The following is a 19,469-nucleotide window of genomic DNA, read 5'->3' as shown; positions in this document are numbered from 1 at the left end:
TTTCTGCTGAGTGGTCAGAGCTTAATCTGATTGATTCTCCTTTGTAGGTGATTTTTCGTTTATCCCTAGCTGCTCTTAAAATTCCATCTTTATCTTTGGTTTTGGTAAGTTTATTATAACATGTCTTGGTGAATTTCTTTTGGGAACTAACCTTGTTTGGGTTTCGATGAGCTTCTTCGATAGATATCTTCTTGTATTTCATGATATCAGGGAAGTTTTCTGCCAGCAAATCTTCAACAATTCTCTCTGTATTTTCTGTTACACCCCTTCCCTCCCCCCCCCAAGTCTGGTACTCCAATAACTCATAGATTATTTCTCTTAATAAAGTTTCACATAATTCTTAGGGGTTTCTTCATTTTTAGCAAATTCTTTTGTCTGATTTTTCATCAAATACATTGATGTCAAATGCTTTATCTATGATGTCATTAAATCTGACGTTCATTGCCTCAATTCTGCTCCTATGGCTTTGTTTTGAGTTGTCTAATTCTGAAATTTTATTGTTAGTCCTTTGGATTTCTATTTGCTGTCTCTCTATGGATTTTGGCAGCCTGTTAATTTGTCATTCTGCTCTTGTATAAAAATAGCTTTCCTAAATTCTTCTCTATTTTTGTCTGTATGTTCTTTGGCTTAGTCTGAGTTTTGCCTAATCTCCTTCCTGATGTCTTGAAGAGCTTAGTATATTAATCCTTTGAATTCTACCTCTGGTAATTCCAAGCCCTTCTCTCCCTCTGGGGTGTTTCCTGGTTCTTTGTTTTAGCCTATTATTAGAGCCATCATAACCTACCTCTTTATGTGATTTCATATTGCCTGTTGTCTCCAAGCCATCAATCAGTTATTATATTTATTTATTGTAGCTTCTTGTGTTTTTTTTGTTTTGTTTTTTTTTTGTTTTGATATGCCCAAATTGGCTAGGTATGTGAGCTACTTTGATTATCAGTGTCTTTGAAGCTCTCGTATCCTGTCAGTACGTGGTTAGAGGCGCTACTAGGTGTGTGAGCCTAGGAGTCCATTTACTTTTTTTGTGTGAATTCAGCTCAGGTGTCCATGTCATCGGTCACTGAGGGTGTTGTGCAGGTTCTCATTTACAGTCCTAAATGAACAAGGTTATGTAGAGGTTTCTAGAGCAGGCACTATTATCTGGCCACAGTAGGGAGTTACGTGCTGAACAAGGTAGGGGGCTCATGCCTGCCCTTGTGTGCCTAGGTGGAAGGTGTGTCCCTATCCCCTAGAACTCTTGGGTGGGTGGGTGGGTTTTGGAGTCAGACGTTGAGCACTCAGTGCTGTTGACTGTAAGAACTGGAAACCACCACTTATTCTTGGACCCCAGTCATACGTCACTAGGTGAGGGGGTGAAACCACCAGTCCTCAGGTTGCTGATGTAGCTTGGTGAAGGACCCTGTTTAAAGGGCTAGGTGGTATCAAATGTCATGAATCTGCCACTCTCCCTTGGCTATTTCATTCGAAAGCAGGTTTCAGGTATATACCCTGTTGTACCGTTGTAATGAGGGTCTATACTGTTGAATGGGCCCACACAGGTCTAGGCAGCGGTGAAAGGCATTCAAAGTCTGTGGACCCCTTATGCCTGTGCCTTGGCAAAGGGTCAGTGCCTGCCCTGAGTTCTCAGCTTAGGGAGCATGGTGATTTTTTAAAGCTGAGAGACTGTTTGGGTGTGGTTAGCCCACAATCCCAGCTTAGGGGAGCTGGTAGTTTCTTCCTTTTTTTGTTTATTTATTGTTCCCTCCCCAAAGCCAAGAGAGTGTCTCAGGTGTGATGGGACCCACTTCTGGCCTAGAGGACACGGCACCCACTGAACACTGTTGGGCCAGCTGCAGAGCAGAGCAGGGAGGGGGCGAGGGAGGGGGTAGGGGAGGGGAAGAGAGACACTTCTATGTTACAGAATTCTCAAAGGGGACATGGTTATTTTGATCCTGTGTGGTAGGTTAGATGCTTTCATTTAACTTTCTTAGATCAGTGCTGCTGTCCCCTGGCTCCAGAGGCTTGTGCAGATTTCTCCACTGATCAGTTTCTCCTGATGTGGTAGAATGCATCCTGAGTGCTACTGCTTGCCTCAGCCTGTGTGCACCAAATGATCTAGCCTGTAGGGTACTGGCTAGGTCAGGTCTGGCACTTCTTCACTGCTTCTGAACAGTCTCTCCCTCCCCCTCCTGCTCAGCCTGACTCCTCAACTTTGCCTTTGAAATTCAGGGCTCCTAAATTGTCATATATAATTGATTAACTTTTTTTGAGTCTTCGTTGTAAGGGGCACCACTGTTAACGTCTGGCTATTCTACCGTCTTGGCACTGCCTTCTCTACGTATCATATTTCTAAGCTGCCTAAATTTTGATTTTATGATAGTTCAATGGACATGACTGTCATGGTTGGTTTGCATGAGAGTGGAGTGACAGAACTTAGTAACAGCTATCATAATACCAGGAGGTGCATATCAAATTGTCACTGAAGTTAATTCTGAATTTTATGATTATAATAATTTTATTGTTAATTTATTTCAAAGAGATAAATAACACCTAAGTCTACTCTACTCGTTAATTACAGAAATCATGTATATCCCATGGTGTTGTTTTTAATCCATTTTAACAAATTATTTGAGCACCAGTAAATGAAGATAATACATATTCGATATGATGGAAGAAAAAAAAATGTGTACTTATGTAGATACAGATAACATCTTAGTTTCTAGAGCTGCCACAACAAAATTCCCCAAAGTGGGTGGGGTGGTTTTAAAGAACAAAAATTTATTTCTTACAGTTCTGGAGGCTGGAAGTCAAAATCAAGGCCTCCCCCCCATCATTTCTTTCTGTAGGCCTCTTTCCTAGTTTTGGTGACTATTAGCAATCCTTGGCCTTATTTTTCTATGAATAGACCCATCTGCCTCCACTGTCATATGACATTTACTCCTGTGTGCATGTGTCTCTCTGTGTCTGTTTTCCCTTTTTACAAGACATCACTCAGAAGGAATTAAATCTAGGGTCCACCCTACTCCTTACGACCTCATTAACACGGCAAAAGAAAACTATTTCCAAACAGGGTGACATTCATAAATAAAATTTTTTGGTTCGTTTTTGGGGAACAAAATTCAATCTATAATACAGAAGTAGAAAAGTTGTTTAGTGAGACGGTAAAAGAGTGGTCTGCAAGTCAGGACCAGAATTATGTTATCCACTCCCTAAAGGAGCATATAACAGTAGAAGAAAATGTGCCCTCCTTTCAGAAAATTTTGGAGGAAAATAGTATTGTGAGAGGAATGTCAATTATGGTGAAAAGATGGACTGATTATTGAGAGGCAAACTTTACGGGCACCCAGAATCTCTTCGCAAGAAAGAAGGATTTTTGAAAAGCATGATGTCAGAAGAGGTGGGCGTGTGTTCACTCACACAAATACATTCATAAGGCAGAGCAGGTATCAGGAATTGGGTGGTTTTATCTATAGACTGAGAAATATAAATGGCAGGGCGAAAAGTGACACAAGGTTGAGAAAGCTTCTTCAGGGACACAATGAAGGAAAAGAAATGAGAATGTCTGAGACAGTAAGGAACGATGAATCCTGTTCTGCCTTCTAATTTAAAAGAATGTATGGGAATAATGGTATACTAATTGGAAACCTGTTGCTGTTGAGTCAGTTCCTACTCATAGGTATGTACTTATTCCATCTGTATGCTGAGCAAATAATCAGAGAAACTGGACTATATGAAGAAGAACGTGGGAATCAGAATTGGAGAAAGACTCATTAACAACCTGTGTTAAGCAGATGATACAACTTTGCTTGCTGAAAGTGAAGAGAACTTGAAGAACTTACTGATGAAGATCAAACACCATAGCTTTCAGTATGGGTTAGACCGCAGCATAAAGAAAACAAACATCCTCACAACTGCACCCATAAGCAAAATCAGGGATTTTGTCTAGGTGGTATAGTGGTTAAATGCTACGGCTGCTAACCAAAGGGTCAGCAGTTCGAATCCTCCAGGCGCTCCTTGGAAGCTCTATGGGGCTGTTCTACTCTGTCCTGTAGGGTTGCTATGAGTCAGAATCAACTGGGTTTGGTTTTTTTGTTTTTTGTTTTGGTTTTTCAGTTTATTTGGATCCATAATCAGCACCCATGGAAACAGCAGTCAAGAATTGGACAAATCTGCTGTGAAAGACTTCTTTAAAGTATTGGAAAGCAAAGATTTCACCTTGAGGACTAAGGTGCACCTGACCCAAGCCATGGTATTTTCAATTGCCTCATATGCATGGGAAAGCTGAACAATGAATAATAAGAAAGACCGAAGAAGACTTGATGCCTTTGAATTGTGGTGTTGGTGAAGAATATTGAATATACTGTGGACTGCCAAAATAATGAACAAATCTGTCTTTGAAGAAGTACAACCAGAATGCTCCCTAGAAGCAAGGATGGCAAGATTATGTTTCACATACTTTGGAGATGTTGTCAGCAGGGATCAGTCCCTGGAGGAGGACATCATTCTTGGTAAAGTAGAAGGTCAGCGAGAAAGAGGAAGACCCTCAATAAGATGGATTGACACAGTGGCTGCAACCATGGTCTCAAACATAGCAATGATTGTGAGGATGGTGCAATATCTGGCAGCATTTCTTTCTGTTGTATATAGGGTCTCTATGAGTTGGAACCAACTTGACAGCATGTAACAAGAACAACAACAATTGAAAAAAATGGAGTCTGAGATTTGCATGTTTAATGATTTTAACTTTATTTGATTTGTAGGGAAAGAACATTTTGGCTGATTTTATGGATTTATATCTCAGAGGTTTTGAACATGAGCTGCTTGTTCTCTTCCATATGTTCCTGTGGAATGAGGCGAGGTCTTAGTACAGTAGCCAGGAAATTGGCTGTTGAGGAAAGAATTAACAAAATGCTGAAAGAATGAAAAATTGTAACTGGGACCTTGTGTACTTAGATATACATGTATGCATATGCATACACATACATATATATAATACATAAAATGCACATATGTACCATTTCAGATATGGAAAAGAGTGATTAAAGATATATAGTACATCTCAAGATTAAAAAAAAAAAAAAACTGAAAAATAGAGTGCCCCCTTCACTATGTACGTTTATTTTAAAAATACAAAATACTTAAAACACAAAAAGTTACACAAAACAATAAAATTGCCACTAATGTACATACAACCTTAATATAATGGAAGTTAACATTTTAGTTAAAGAATGCTTTTTTTGAAATTTAAGTATGCATGCTTACAGTTACAGTCAGTACAATGCTGAAGGTGGGGAGCAGCGGCCTGTGAGAATAGTAGATTGTTAACTTTTAGGAATATTGAGAGCCAGTAGACACATTAGTAATTTGAAATTAGCCATGGTGAACCTGAAATACACAAATGCTACAAATCAGTGCTTTATTCTTTTGGTTGTAGAACTAGCTGTTTAACACCAGCACACACCTAGTTTATTTAATTAAATAGCCACATTGTATTTTTCTTTAATATTTTGTTTTGGGTGAAAATTTACACAGTGTGTTAGGGTCTCATTTAACAATTTCTATACATATTGTTCAGAAACCCTGGTGGTGTAGTGGTTAAGTGCTACAGCTGCTAACCAAAGGGTCAGCAGTTCGAATCCACGAGGCGCTGCTTGAAAACTCTATGGGGCAATTCTACTCTGTCCTATAGGGTCGCTATGAGTTGGAATCGACTCAGTGGCACTGGGTTTGGTTTTGTTTGGCTATACATATTGTTCAGTGACGCTAGTTACTTCTTCACAATGTGTTAGCATTCTCATTATTTCCGTTCTGGTTGTTCTGTTTCCATTGGTCTGGGTTCCCTGTCCCTCCTTACTTTCTCATCTTTGGTCTCAAGTAGATGTTTAGCATTTGGTTTCATTGAGATGATTATTTAGAGAAGCACAGTACTCACTGGTGTTATTATTTATTTTATGAGCCAATCTCTCATTTGGCTGAAAGGTGACCTCTGTGAATGCTTTGAGTTCCATGTTTAAAGGATATCCCAGGGTGATAGTCTCAGGAGTTTCTCAAACCTGTACCAGTCCAGTAAGTCTGACAGTTTTTTCAGGAATTTCAGTTTTGTTCTACATTTTTCTCCCATTCTATCTGGGAACATCTATTGTTTCTCTGGTTGAAATGGTAGGTAGTGGTGGCTGGGCACCATCTAGTTCTTCTGGTCTCAATGTAGGTGAAACCATGGTTTTTATTGACTGTTAGTCCTGTAAACTAGTTTCTTCTTTGAGTGTTTGGTTTCCTTCTTTCTCTTTTGCTCTGGATGGTCAGAGACTACTAGTTGCATCTTAGAAGGCAGCTTGCAAGCTTTTAAAACCCCAGCCCTGCTCATAAAACTAGGATGTACAACATTATCTTATGAACTATATTGTACCAATTGTCTGAGTTGCCCTTCGAGACTATGGTTCTAAGCTCTCAAATCCAGTAAACCAGTCCGCTGAGGTATTTGGTTTTATCTAGGAAGTATCCATAACTGTGCCCCCTATGTGCTTTATTTTGTATATGAATATATATGCAGCACACATAAACATGTATATACATATGCCTACAGATACACCTAGGCATACATATCCATATATTCATATGTGCCTTCCTATACTGTATATAAGGAGTCCTGGTGGCACAATGGTTAAAGTGATTGACTGCTAACCAAAAGGTTGGGAATTTGAAACCACCAGCTGCTCTGCAGGAGAAAGATGTGGCAATCTGCTTCCATAGAGATTTATAGCCTCAGAAACACCGTGGGGTCGCTGTGAATTGGAATCGACTCAATGGCAGTAGGTAGATTTATACTTATATATAAGTACATATCTATGTGACTATACACATATTTTTTAGTTGTTACTTCTGTTACAAAATTGTGTGTATTCTAGGCTTTACAAAATTGTCCCTTATTCTTGTGTACTTTTTAGTGTCATCATTTACCTTGGTCGAGATGTGATGACTTCGTTCTTATTTGGTATTGTCTTTCCCATCACTGAAACAAATGAGTGTCTACTGTCTAGAAAGTGATTGCCCCTTCCTCTTCCTCCCATCCCTGTTAACTACCAAAGAATGTTACTTTCCACATGTATACCTATACTTGTCATTTTATAATGATGAGATCAATATCTGTCCTTTTGTGATTGACTTATTTCACAAAGCATAATGTCCTGCAGATTCATCCATGCTGTAATGTATTTTGAGAAATTATCATTATTCATTATGGGTGCATAATATTTCATTGTATGTACCACAACGTTTATGCATTCATCTGTTGATGAGCACTTAAGTTGTTTCCATCTTTTTGCTGTTGTGAATAATGCTGCAATGAACATAGTTTTGCATATGTCTATCCGTTTCACTGCTACTGGATCTCTAGTATATATGCCTAGTAGCAGGATTACTGGATCACAGGGTAGGTCTATTTTTGCTTTCTGATGAAGCGCTATACTGTTTTCCATAGTAATTGAACCAATATACAATTCTACCAGCAGTGAGGCAGGGTTCCAATTTCCCTGTAACCTCACCAGCATTTATTCTCTGTTTATTTGATCAGTGCCATTTTTGCAGAGGTGAGATGGTGTCCCATTGTGGTTTAGATTTCCATCTCTGTAATGACTAATGATCTTGAGTATCTTTATGTGTTTGTTGGCCACTTTAATGTCTTCTTTGGTGAAGTATCTTTGCCCACTTTTTAATTGTATTCTTTGTCTTTTTGCTATTGAGTTGGTGAAGTTTTCTATATGTTTTAGAGATTAGACTCTTATATGCCATTCTTGAAAATTTTGTCCCAGTCTGTAGTCTCTTTTTACTCTTTTGATGAAATCTTTTGATGAACATAGGCTATGTAATTTTTAGGAAGTGCTTCATTATATTTTATTGAATGAATAAGTCACAGTTTATTTATCCATTCCCCTATAGATGTTTGGATCTTTCCCATCTTTAACTATTATAAACAATGCTGAGTTTAACAGCCTTGTACGTCTCCTTTAGCACATATGCAAAGGTGATTTGATTGTAGAATTCCAGATGTATAATTGCTTGTTCACCTTCAACCTTACTAAATATTAACAAGTTATTTTTTAAAATGACTAACACTGTATACTTCCCCCTGTAATTTTTTTCCCCATATTGAGTAGTATGAAAATATATTGCGGTGTTTTACTTAGCATTTCACTGACAAGAATTGAGGTTGAGGATCATTAACGGTTCTCTCCATTGTGAGTTTTCTCTGTCCTTTGTGGTATCTTTCACATATAAAAGTTTAAAGATTTAGGCTGTGGATCTCTTTTAATTTTATTGGCCATATATATTTTCTCTTTTGGTAGCTTGTCCATTTTTTGATATGATTATTTATCTTTTTTCTCACTGAACTGTTCAAGATCTTTACATATCCCAGATATTTATCCTATGATGGATATTTCCATGACAAATATCACATTTGCGGCTTGAGTTTTCACCTTATTTATGATGCTTTTCAACATGTAGAAGTAATAAATTTTATTAACGTTAAATACTTCAATCATTTTCTTTATAGTTTATGCCTATTGGTCTTGTGTGAGATACCCTGATATCGCAAATATATTTTCTAATATTTCCTTTTGAATATGGGCAAGGGATGTTTTTAGCATTTAGTTTTTTTTTTTGATTACTTCTTTGAAATGCTGTAAATAGACTGTCTGTAATGCCCAAAATATAGAAGTTTGCAGAGAATACAGATTTTGGTTTGACTCCACATTATTCATCAGTATTTTATCATCCTTCTGTGTTAGCTATGCTACACGTTTGGAATACTGGGATGTGTAGCTCATGGCCTCAGTCTATTGGTGGGACAAAATCTATTATGCATGTTGTTTCAAGACTCAGAGAAACTAACACATTTACGCCAGGAGAACAGGCAAGTGGGGGGCAGTGAACCATTTGCCATGGGACCATCAAATGTCCTTTAATTCAGGTATACTCTGGGCCAGTAGCAATTTTATGAAGAACTGAGATTACCCCAGTGTCAGTACTACACCCTTTAAAGAATTCTAGTATTTACCTACATTCTTTCCTGATTGAATGACAAAGGTAAAACAAAACAAAACAAAACAAAAAATTGTGGGTCTACATAGACTTTTCCCTCTAACTTAGCAGCAAGAATGATTTATCACAGATATTGATTGTTAAAATGCTTTAGATTTATGGAAAGGTTAAAAGCCTGTTTTTAAAGACTGGTTTCTGTTTGCAGAGGCGGAATGGAGAAGATATACCAGTAGCCCAGACTAAGAACATCAATCACAGAAGATTTGCTGCTTCCTTTCGATTGCAGGAAGTGACAAAAACTGACCAGGATTTGTATCGCTGTGTAACTCAGTCAGAACGAGGTTCCGGTGTGTCCAACTTTGCTCAACTTATTGTGAGAGGTAAGGTAAAATTGTTTTCACTTCATGAAATCACATGGCTTTATTAGAACAAAAGCAACTTTATAAATATTTGGATTGATTTTTAAGCCTCAGTACTCTTTATTTCAAGTCACTGTAACAACCATACCATTGTGAAGTAGTTGTAAAGTTTGTCGGTCAAGTTTTTAACAAATGTTTCTGTTGAAGGGAATCTATTTTTAAAAGGTCTAATATGGCTAAACATAATAAATACCTTGTTCTATTACTATCATGTAGTTCTTGATTTAACTTTAGATTATTTCTTCCTCTTCAAAATAATTCTATAGATACTACTTTTGTTTTTCAAAGCATAGTGGCTTTGAGGCCAAGGTCAAAAGTCCTATGTCCATATTGACCTACAAATTTTACCAGTTTCAAAACCTTTTGGTGGATGTTCATGAATTTTGGCTCCCTGTACAATCTTAGAACATTAGAACTGTTAAGAAGTCCTCATTCAGATTCTTGGACACTAAGGTTACTAGAGGTGTTGGGAGGGGTCATGACATCCGTGTACATTTGCAGTGAATACTGGAAAACAAATACTAGTTCACAGTGTATATTGCATTCATTCAAAATTTACTGAGTCCCTATTGTATTCCAGACACTGTTTCAGGTTGTTGCGATACAATTTTAAATAAAATACAAAGCTCTAGACTACATGGCACTAAACATTGAGGAACGCAATATAGAAATGCAGTATAGAGGAACGCAATTAGGAACACAATATAGAAAAAGAATGAAACTAGTATCAAGCCCAAGTTAAACTCAGTGAAGAAAGATAAACCAAATGATAGGAATTGATATTTTTGTTAAGGCAGTCTAGAAAGGCCTCTTTGAGCAGGTGATGGATGACTGAACCGGTACCTTAAAAAAATGAAGATGCCATCCATGTGAATATTCAAAGGAAAAGCAGCCCTGTAATAGGTATCAAGCATCGATCGATAATCCCACAAATGAATTGTAAACTACATGAATAGTTTTAAGAGGAAGTTTGGGAGACCATAACAACAGCATCTAAACTGGACTGAGATTTGTCAGAGATGTCAGGGGAGGCTTTTATGAATGAGTCTTCTATGTGATAATATCTGAAGATTGAGAGAAAGTTGCCCAGGGTGAGGGGTGGGAGTCCGGGATTAAGGGTATGAGACATAAGTGCCAACAGGGAGACAGCACATCATGTAACAGGGCCCAGCGACTTAGGGGAGAATATTAGCTGCATTCGTATTCAAGTTAATTCATTTTATAATGCTTGACATTGAGTATCTTTTACATACATTATTTCATCTCAAGACTTACTTGATTTTAATACTTTAGCCTTTAATACTTTTACAGAGAAGGAAATTGAAATTCAGACTATTTGATGATTTGCCCAGAGCCACAAAAATCTAATAATTATCTGAGCCAAAATTTAACCCCATGTTTCTTGACTCCTAATGCTTGGCTTGGTTGTTCCACCACAGCTTCTCACACATTGACATTATTAAAAGACGCTATTGGCCTCTTGTATGCTTTTGTCTTGTCAGATCATCAAAGAAATGTATCTTTGTAGATTGGATATGACTCTATTTTTATTTAAACTTCTTTCATGTCTCCAGAGTCGGCTTTGGGCATCTACACGAGTACCTGAAATCATAGCCCAATTTATTGAATACTAAGAAAATATGAAAGTATTTTACTCTGGTGTTCACACAGGGACAGTTATCACATGTACATACTTTCTTGTATATTTATCTTCACTGAGCCTCATTCCAGCACCTTTCTCACCTGAGCTTACGTTTCAGAGCCTGAAGGTGTCCTTGGGTTATCCTCAGAGTGATTAATATGCTATGAATTAAGGAGAATGTGGGTGTGCTATTGTCATTATGCTCATTGTGTCTTAAGGTATTGTATGTGCATCCCCAATATGCAGCAAATGAACAAGATGGGGCCTTTTTATAGTGCAGCAAAAGTTCTTTTGAATACCTTAAAGTTTGAGAAAGTGGTCTTGTGTTCACATAGTTTGAGAAAGTGGTCTTGTGTTCATTTGACGCGTTGAGGGCAGAGTCAAAGCTTTGATCCAAATGCTTCCTTTATATATACAGGGCTCCTCTGGGGTAGCCATTTTATGCCTGTTTATTTTGAAAGAGGATTATTTTGTTATTATGAGATCTCCCTTGTTTATCTTATTCTTCAAGTAGATTTGACCATTTTATGAAAGCCTGTTTTTTGTTACCCAAAGACAGCTACATTGTCACTGTGCTGGGAGTATTATGAAATAATGATTTCAACAAAATCTGTAAAGGGAGACTCCTTACATTTCATAGGACGTTTAGTTTTTTTTTCCCCCCTTTTTCTCTTCTTTTTATTTTTTTAAAGACAATATGGACCTGTAACATATGTTTTGTTTTAGATTTTATATTGTAAATATTGGGTAAAAATATGATGGTGCTTTAAATCGGTTATCCAGAGTCTGCTCACATTTTAGAAATATATTTTGGTAGATTTGGCAGTTTATATTTTCTTTTCAACATATTTTAGGTTGTTAGCATATACCTCCTAGTTATAGGTGATACTTTGCTTGCTGTTTTATTTGAAAACCAATATAGAGGAATATATTTTCTTGTTTGCCTAGATAACCACCAGATAAATATTCCTAACCAAAAGCATACCCTTGAGGGTCAGCTGTCCTGGTATTGAAACAATGCTCAGAATTAACTATGGTGACAAGTCCTATCTCTCATTGGCACTTTTAAAACTGACATCCTGTTACATGGGTAAAAAAGATGGTAATTTTAAAGGAAATTTTGGGGCCAGTGATATGAATAGTCTTTAATAAGAGCTGGCATGGTATTGCCTGTTGTCAAAGATGACCCAAGGGTAAGAGTTTATTAGTGCATTTTCTCCGAAACTGAAAGTGACAGGGCATGCTTAAGGCTTTTTGTTGCTGTTTGTTACAAATGAAAATTTTTTCTGCAAAATACTCATGCTGAAGAGTATTGATCTATTTGTTCCCTCAGCCAGAGGAAGGGAAAAAAACAAAAAGTATAGTGAAACACAATTTACTTTGTCATGACTTTAGCATTGCTTCCAGATCAGTTTGAGTAATGATAATGTCTTCAGCTTGTAGAAGCCAATCCTTATTGACAAAGAAGTTTTTACAGAGATGAGATGAAGAGCAGACGTTTTTGTTCAATGTTTCTAAAAAATTAAAGTGTAAATAATGTGAAATACAGGTTGAAATGATGTTTACAAGCTTCAGACTGAAAATACCAACTTTGTAGTCCAAGTTCTGTTATGGATTTGTTCTGCTCATTCTCTGCCTCACTTGCAGTCTTCTCTCTCTTTTCTACCTGTCTGATTCAAAGACCCGTTTATGTCTCTCATCAAATTGATGAACAATAAACTTCTATAAAATTCTGTTTGCCATGACTGCCACTCAGTTTCTGTTCTAAGTTGTTAATGGTTTTATAACTATTATTTTTATCTGTGACTCTCCAATTACATTTTAAGTTTTTTTAATGTGAGGAGCACAGGTTTTGTTTGCTGTTATTGTTTGATCTTTTTTCTAAATTTTAGTGTTAGCCATTAGCCCTTATCAAAAAGCTCTGGATATATAAAGCATTCAGTTAATATATTTATGTATTCCTGATGAATAACAGTGACCTCTAACTGCAAATTAGGGTGAAAGTCACTCCATTTACCCAACCGTTCTCAGAGTAAGTAGATCGATATAACAAATTGTAGTGTTCAAAATCACAAGGAATATGAATTGATGTTATTTTCCTTTGTAATACTTCACAAAATAACTTAAGAATAAGGATGTTTACAGGCTTTTGTAACTGAAAAGTGCAGAGATGTGCCTCAGGGTTGGCTCATGCAATCATGAAGGACCCAGGTTTTGTCCAAGTCTTCACTCAGCAGTGGATGATATCGGCCTCTATTCCAAGCCAGTTTCTCTCAGTGTTTATAGGATAGCAATCTAGCTACGCACTTCCTTGTTCACGTCCAGTTGCGGAAAGAAAGGGCACCACCTCCCACAACTATAAAAAGAATACATGGCTTCATATTGGAGAGACAGCTTGAGAACTTCTTGTACTCAGGGCTCCAGAGCATATGCAGTGTTAGAGAGGTTTGTTAATTCTATTCAAGTAGAACAGGAACTGAGGGGATATTTCGAGATGAGGTAAAATTTAACCTTGTAGGATTTACAGAGTTTAGATGATGGAAATGTGGAAGAAGGGCATTATCACCATAAGTCAAGTAACTGCATGAAGCGGGGTCACAGCTTATTTGGTGAATAATGAGCTGTTTATCATTAAATAACTGAATCACTTGCATAGTACCAGCACCTAGTACACATGTGAAGAGGAAAGAAGGCAAAACTAATATTAGGTTTGTATTTGAATGATTATATAGCTACTGATTTATTAATTCCAATGGCCAGCACAAAAATGAGGGATATTTGGAATTAGGTAGGAGTGAAAGCATGGCATACAAATAGAAATGTCCAACTGGAGCTTTGGTCCTGGAGGTCAGGAAAGAGATCAGGCTGGGATTGAGTTTGGGTAGCCTGGTGTTTAGATATGCTAGTTGAAATATCTTGAGTAGATAAACTCACCCAAGTAAGAATAGCTCAGGATTAATTCAGATGGAGGCAGAAAATTAAACAGAAGAAACAGACAGTCATGGATGTGGAGGTACCACTTTCTACATGGATTCTTTCCTCCAGAATTCTTCTGGAAGCATTCCCTCTCTCTTCTTTGAGATAGCCCTTTGTGATATCTCACCTTTGAGACACTGATACTTTGTAATGTTAGTACATTGTTTTCATTTCTGTTTGTATTATAATTATTTGTAGTTTATGTTCCATCACAAGGAGCCCTGGTGGTAGTGCAGTGGTTAAGCATGTGGCTACTAACCACATGGTCTGCGGTTTGAACTTATGCAGCAGCTCCACAAGAAAAAGACCTTGCAATCTGTTCCAGTAAAGATTACAGCCTAGGAAACCCTATGGGGCAGTGCTACTTTGTCCCGTGGGGTCACTATGAGTCAGAATCGACTTGATGGCACGTAACAATAACAACAAAATGCTCCATTACAGCCTGTCTAGTTTCAATTTGTGTTTGTTTACTACTGTACATAGCATATTCTTTAATTAAAGGCACACAGTACTTTTCAAAAAATTAAAAATGAAATTGTTTAACTGAAGTCAGAGCAATGAGCAGACCCTAGAAGGTGCAGGGAATGAGTGATTAATCAAATAAACCCCCTCACCTACGGATGAAGTATGCTGGCATAGCAGAAGACTCAGGCATTATTTGGAAAAGATGATAGCAGTGGTTTTTAGTAGTGTCTGAACCACTGTCTGTCTTTCTTATATGAACTAGTTAGGGTGACTTTAAATGTAGCATGAAATATTTTTTACTTAAAAAAAAAATCATGATTTGACAAATGTCATATTCTAACCTTTTTGTATATACCAGTTAAAAATCGAGTTTGAATATTTCATTTTATTGTTTTTATTTTAGAAGCAAGGACATTTAGAAAGTGGAAGATTAGACATACTTTACTAATACTTTTTCTAGTTGGTGGTTAAAGGCCAGGGAATTTGTAATTTGAGACCTTTGGCAGTCCAGTACCATGTAGTATTGGCAGTGCAGTGGATAAGCACTCAGCTGCAAACCAAAAGGTCTGTATTTTTATTTTGTATTGATTTTTAACTGGTTTTTGTAGCAGAGCTGCCAGACTCATGAATTCATCTAAAGATCTTTTTTCTTAATGGTGACTTGAAGATCCTTTTGCTTTGCTTCTGTTGTGAAAAACTAGTCAACTTGACAGGACATTTGGAGTTATCTGGGAGAATGAAATTTTAAAAATCTATGTTTTATAAAACCTGAAATGGAATGAAAGTTTAGGAACACATAGATCCCACATACTGATTTCCCCCAGTTGTCCCTGTGTAGTTAGGAAAGCACATGCAATCAGTGAGTATTAAATATCTCAAATTTGGAGGAGACTCCAAATGTCTCAAATTTTAAAATTTCCCTTTGCTACCCTTGAGTATGATACAAGAAACATTTGGAGTCTCCTCTCATTCGTAGGAGTTACTTGTCATTCAGGTGATTCAATGTTCAAGGTGTCTGGAACATTTCTAAATTTTAAATGAGCAAAAAGATCCTGGATGTCCTTATTTCAGCTGGTACACTCTGATACGACCAGAAACTGAACCCTGAATTGAATTGTTCATATAATCAGTTTAGGAATACTTCTTCCAAGATAAAAGCATTAAAAAGTATCTTCGTTTATTTAAAAGCATTAGGGAAATGTTGGCTTTTAAATTTAATACTAACATTGTCTGGGACTCACTGTTATTACCGAAACTCTGTTCTATTCACTTTTGTGTGCCATTATTCCAAGTACTTTTTCTTGTTAGTTTCCTCTTCCCTTGAGTTTCATTATAACTACAAAAAAGGTAGAGTACAGCTCTTGTTTTTTGCCTTATTGGTTATTTTCACTTTATTTATTGGTTATTTTCATTTTATTTATTTTTCTCTTAGTTTTAAAAATCAAAATGCAATAAGAGCTCTTTCCTAAATTATTTCCAAGTATATTTCCATAGGTGATTCACATGTGTAACTCAAAATAACATTTAGCAGTTCAGGTGATGGTCACTTCTCTTTGGAGTGAATCTTTGGGGAGTTTGCTCTTTTGAACCTTTTTTCTTTAAAAATTTAGGAACATCAAGGAAGAAGTGGAGTTATTTGCATGCCAAACAATTTTTTCTTCTGAACTCTAGGGAATTTGATTCCAGAGCACTGATAGCAAGTGTATCATTTTCCTCCTGAGCTTCTCAACTCTCTTCTCTTGGAGTTTGCGATAAAGGTAATTTGGTCCCATTTGTACCTAGGGACTATTGTGTACTTCACAGACAAGCAGTATCTTTGTAATTTATATTCCCCTCCCTGCTCACCATTTCCCTTTTTCTTACCCCAAACCAAAAAGGAAGCTGAGAAGTCAATTTGAGGTAAAATTTTTCTGTCTCTCAGGGTTCCTTTGCAGCTTCACTGGAAAATCAGCTAGGAGCCTTTACGGAGTACTTAAAGTGGTAATAAGCACTGTGAAACACCAAAGAAACATAGGCTCAGTCCTCAAGCAATTTATAAGGTAATTAAATTCTATAGGAAAGCATAGACTTGTTGACTGTCTTGACAAAGAGACTTGATTTAGATTTGATCATATTTTTAATTCTATAAGGTTAAAAAAAAAACAGGAGGGGGAATCCCCTAACAACTAGAAAATACTCTACCAAAGCTACTATTCCATGACAATCCTTTATTAAGCACTAATTCATAACTAATGTTGTGAGAGTATTACAGAATGTTAATTAAACAGAAACTCCATAGTGAGGGCAAGAGATAATTTAAAATGTTTAGCGGTACAATGAATAGAAAGGTGATTGCCTTAGTTACCTAGTGTTACTATAACAGAAATATCACAAGTGGGTGGCTTTAACAAACAGAAATTTATTTTCTCACAGTTTAGGAGGCCAGAAGTCTAAATGCAGGGTGTCAGCTCTAGGGGAAGGCTTTTTCTCTCTGTCAACTCTGGAGGAGTTTAGCTTCTGCTCCTGGGTAAGCTTCATGTGGTTTGGCATCTCTCTTCCCCCATCTTTGCTTGTTAGCTTACATTTAATCTCTTTTATATCTTAAAAGAGATTGACTCAAGAGACACCCTAAACTAATCCTGTCTCATTAACATAACAAAGACAATCTGTTCCCAAATGGGATTTATAAACACAGGCGTAGAGGTTAGGATTTATAACACATTACCTGGGGGGACACAGTTCAGTTCATAATAGTGATGTAGGTGTTGTGGTGGGATATTACTAAACTATTTATAGTTCTTGAGTTTCTCCCATTCTTCCTACCACTTCGGCTTCAAAAGAGTCAATGAGGGCATGGTTCCCTGTTTTGATCGTTTTAATCTTTAGCTTTTTGCATTTAAAAATAAACCAAATGGTCACATCTTTTTAAAAGCTAGCTAATGCACAATCTTGTTACTCATAAAATGAAATCAGGAACCTGACTATTACTAAGAGTACAAACAAGGACATACTCAGAAAACATGGAATATTAGGTAAAAATTTTTACAAAGAAGGCACAGAATAATATGTACTTATTTATTATGAGGAAATCAGTCAAAACCAACTTGTTCCGCAGTGTTTATCATATTGCTACAGAAAGCACTTTACTTTCCATTTAGGTTATTCCATCTTCTAAGAAATATTTAGTCCAATAAGAATTAAAAGCAAGCATAAGCTCAACACAAATAAGTACAGATAAACATTTATATTTTGTTAGTCCTCAGTTAGATTGTGTTTACTTAGTTATTTGTTTTTAGGGAAAAATGAAAAGTTTGAACATTTTAGTGTTAAAAACATGTGAGGATTTGGGGGCAGAAAATTTGACAGGCATTAAATAATTAGGGCAAAATACCTGGCAGCACTCCTCAGCCCTAGGCATAAATCCACAGCAGCCTCTTCTTACAAAGCGTTATCTTAACTCTAATATTTGTATTTAGAGAAATTGTGACCCACAGATGTGTTCTCATCTCTTACAAGTTATAAGCAGTTTATTTTTGAACTTTGGGGTATAACTTGGAAGCAAACTTTCTTAACCCTAAAGTAGGAAAATATTTTGTTTTTCCACAGCGTTGCCTAATTTGGAATGATAGATCTAGTCATGATGACAGAGAATCTGTCATTGTGTTAAACCAACTACAAGTGAGTAGGCTTGTGTCATGGGTTGAATTATGTCCCACCCCAAAAATGTGTGTATCGATTTGGCTGGGCCATGATTCCCCGTATTGTGTGATTTTCCCATACGTTGTAAATTCTGCCTCTATGATGTTAATGAGGGAGGATGGGCGGCAGTTGTGTTAGTGAGGCAGGACTCAATCTACAAGATTGTATTGTGTCTTGAGGCAATCTCGAGATATAAAAGAAAGAAGTGAGCAGAGAGATGGGGGACCTCATACCACCAAGAAAGCAATGCTGGGAGCAGAGCGTGCCGTTTCTGCCCGGGGTCCCTGTGCCTGAGAAGCTCCTCGACCAGGCAAAGATTGAGGGCAAGGACCTTCCTCCAGAGCCCACAGAGAGAGACAGCCTTCCCCTGGAGCCAAAGTTCTAAATTTGGACTTTTAGCCTACTTTACTGTGAGGAAATAAACTTCCCTTTGTTAAAGCCATCCACTTGTGGTATTTCTGGTATAGCAGCATTAGGTAACTAAGACAGCTTGTTAGTAAAAAAAAAAAAAAAAATTACCCATGTGGTTGATTGTAGTTTCCTCATTGCCCTGGTGGTGCAAAAGTTAAGCACTCAGCTGCTAAACAAAAGGTTGGCTTAAACCTACCCAATGGCTCCAAGGCAGAAAGGTCTGGTGATCCGCTTCTATGAGGATTACAGCCAAGAAAACCCTGTGCAGGCAGTTCTACTCTGTCACATCTAGTTGCAATGAGTTGAAACTGACTTCAGCATCCAACAAGAACAATTGCAACTGGAATTTTCTTTCATCTTTCTATACATATAAAAGAGTAACATTGCTATCCTTCTGGGTTCATGTCACCACATTGCCCCCTCCAATAGCTTCCTTTAACATTGAGTGGGAAAAACAAAACAAAAAAAATCCTTTCCCGGTCCACAATGCCTTTAATGACATATCTCCTGGCTGCTACTCCAGAATTGCTTCCTATCACTCACCTCCGTCCTGAATCCATAGCAGGCTCTTCCACGTGTACTCCATCCTTCCTGAATCCATAGCAGGTTCTTCCACGTGTACTCCTGCCTTGGGGTCTGCACACTTGCTCTCCTCTCAACAGTACTTCTTTTTCTCAAAGGTACGCACACTTTCACATTCTTATTTCATTCAGGTACTTCAGTTATTTTCCAAAATAACTAAAGGTCAAATGACAGTTATTTTCTAATACATAAGAGAATTCATTGATTTTATCCTACAATTTTTTTTCTCCAAAGTTATTCAGCTCTATGTTTTCCAAAGATCTTTATGTAATGCTTCTATT

The 19,469-nt window shown here is 37.2% G+C and overlaps 1 protein-coding gene across 2 annotated transcripts in view; it reads left to right on the top strand.

The window, feature by feature from the left end:
• The window catches only part of PTPRK (protein tyrosine phosphatase receptor type K), a 691,930-nt gene that overhangs the window by 389,736 nt on the left and 282,725 nt on the right, over positions 1-19,469 (top strand). For both annotated transcript variants that reach the window (XM_010593476.3, XM_064290685.1), the window contains exon 6: positions 9,221-9,395. In XM_010593476.3, coding sequence (XP_010591778.1) covers positions 9,221-9,395 — 175 coding nt within the window. The remainder of the gene's footprint in view (positions 1-9,220; positions 9,396-19,469) is intronic.

Source organism: Loxodonta africana, chromosome 1 (assembly GCF_030014295.1).
Source record: "Loxodonta africana isolate mLoxAfr1 chromosome 1, mLoxAfr1.hap2, whole genome shotgun sequence".
Taxonomy (NCBI): Eukaryota; Metazoa; Chordata; class Mammalia; order Proboscidea; family Elephantidae; genus Loxodonta; species Loxodonta africana.
This window is presented reverse-complemented; position numbering and strand designations above follow the sequence as displayed.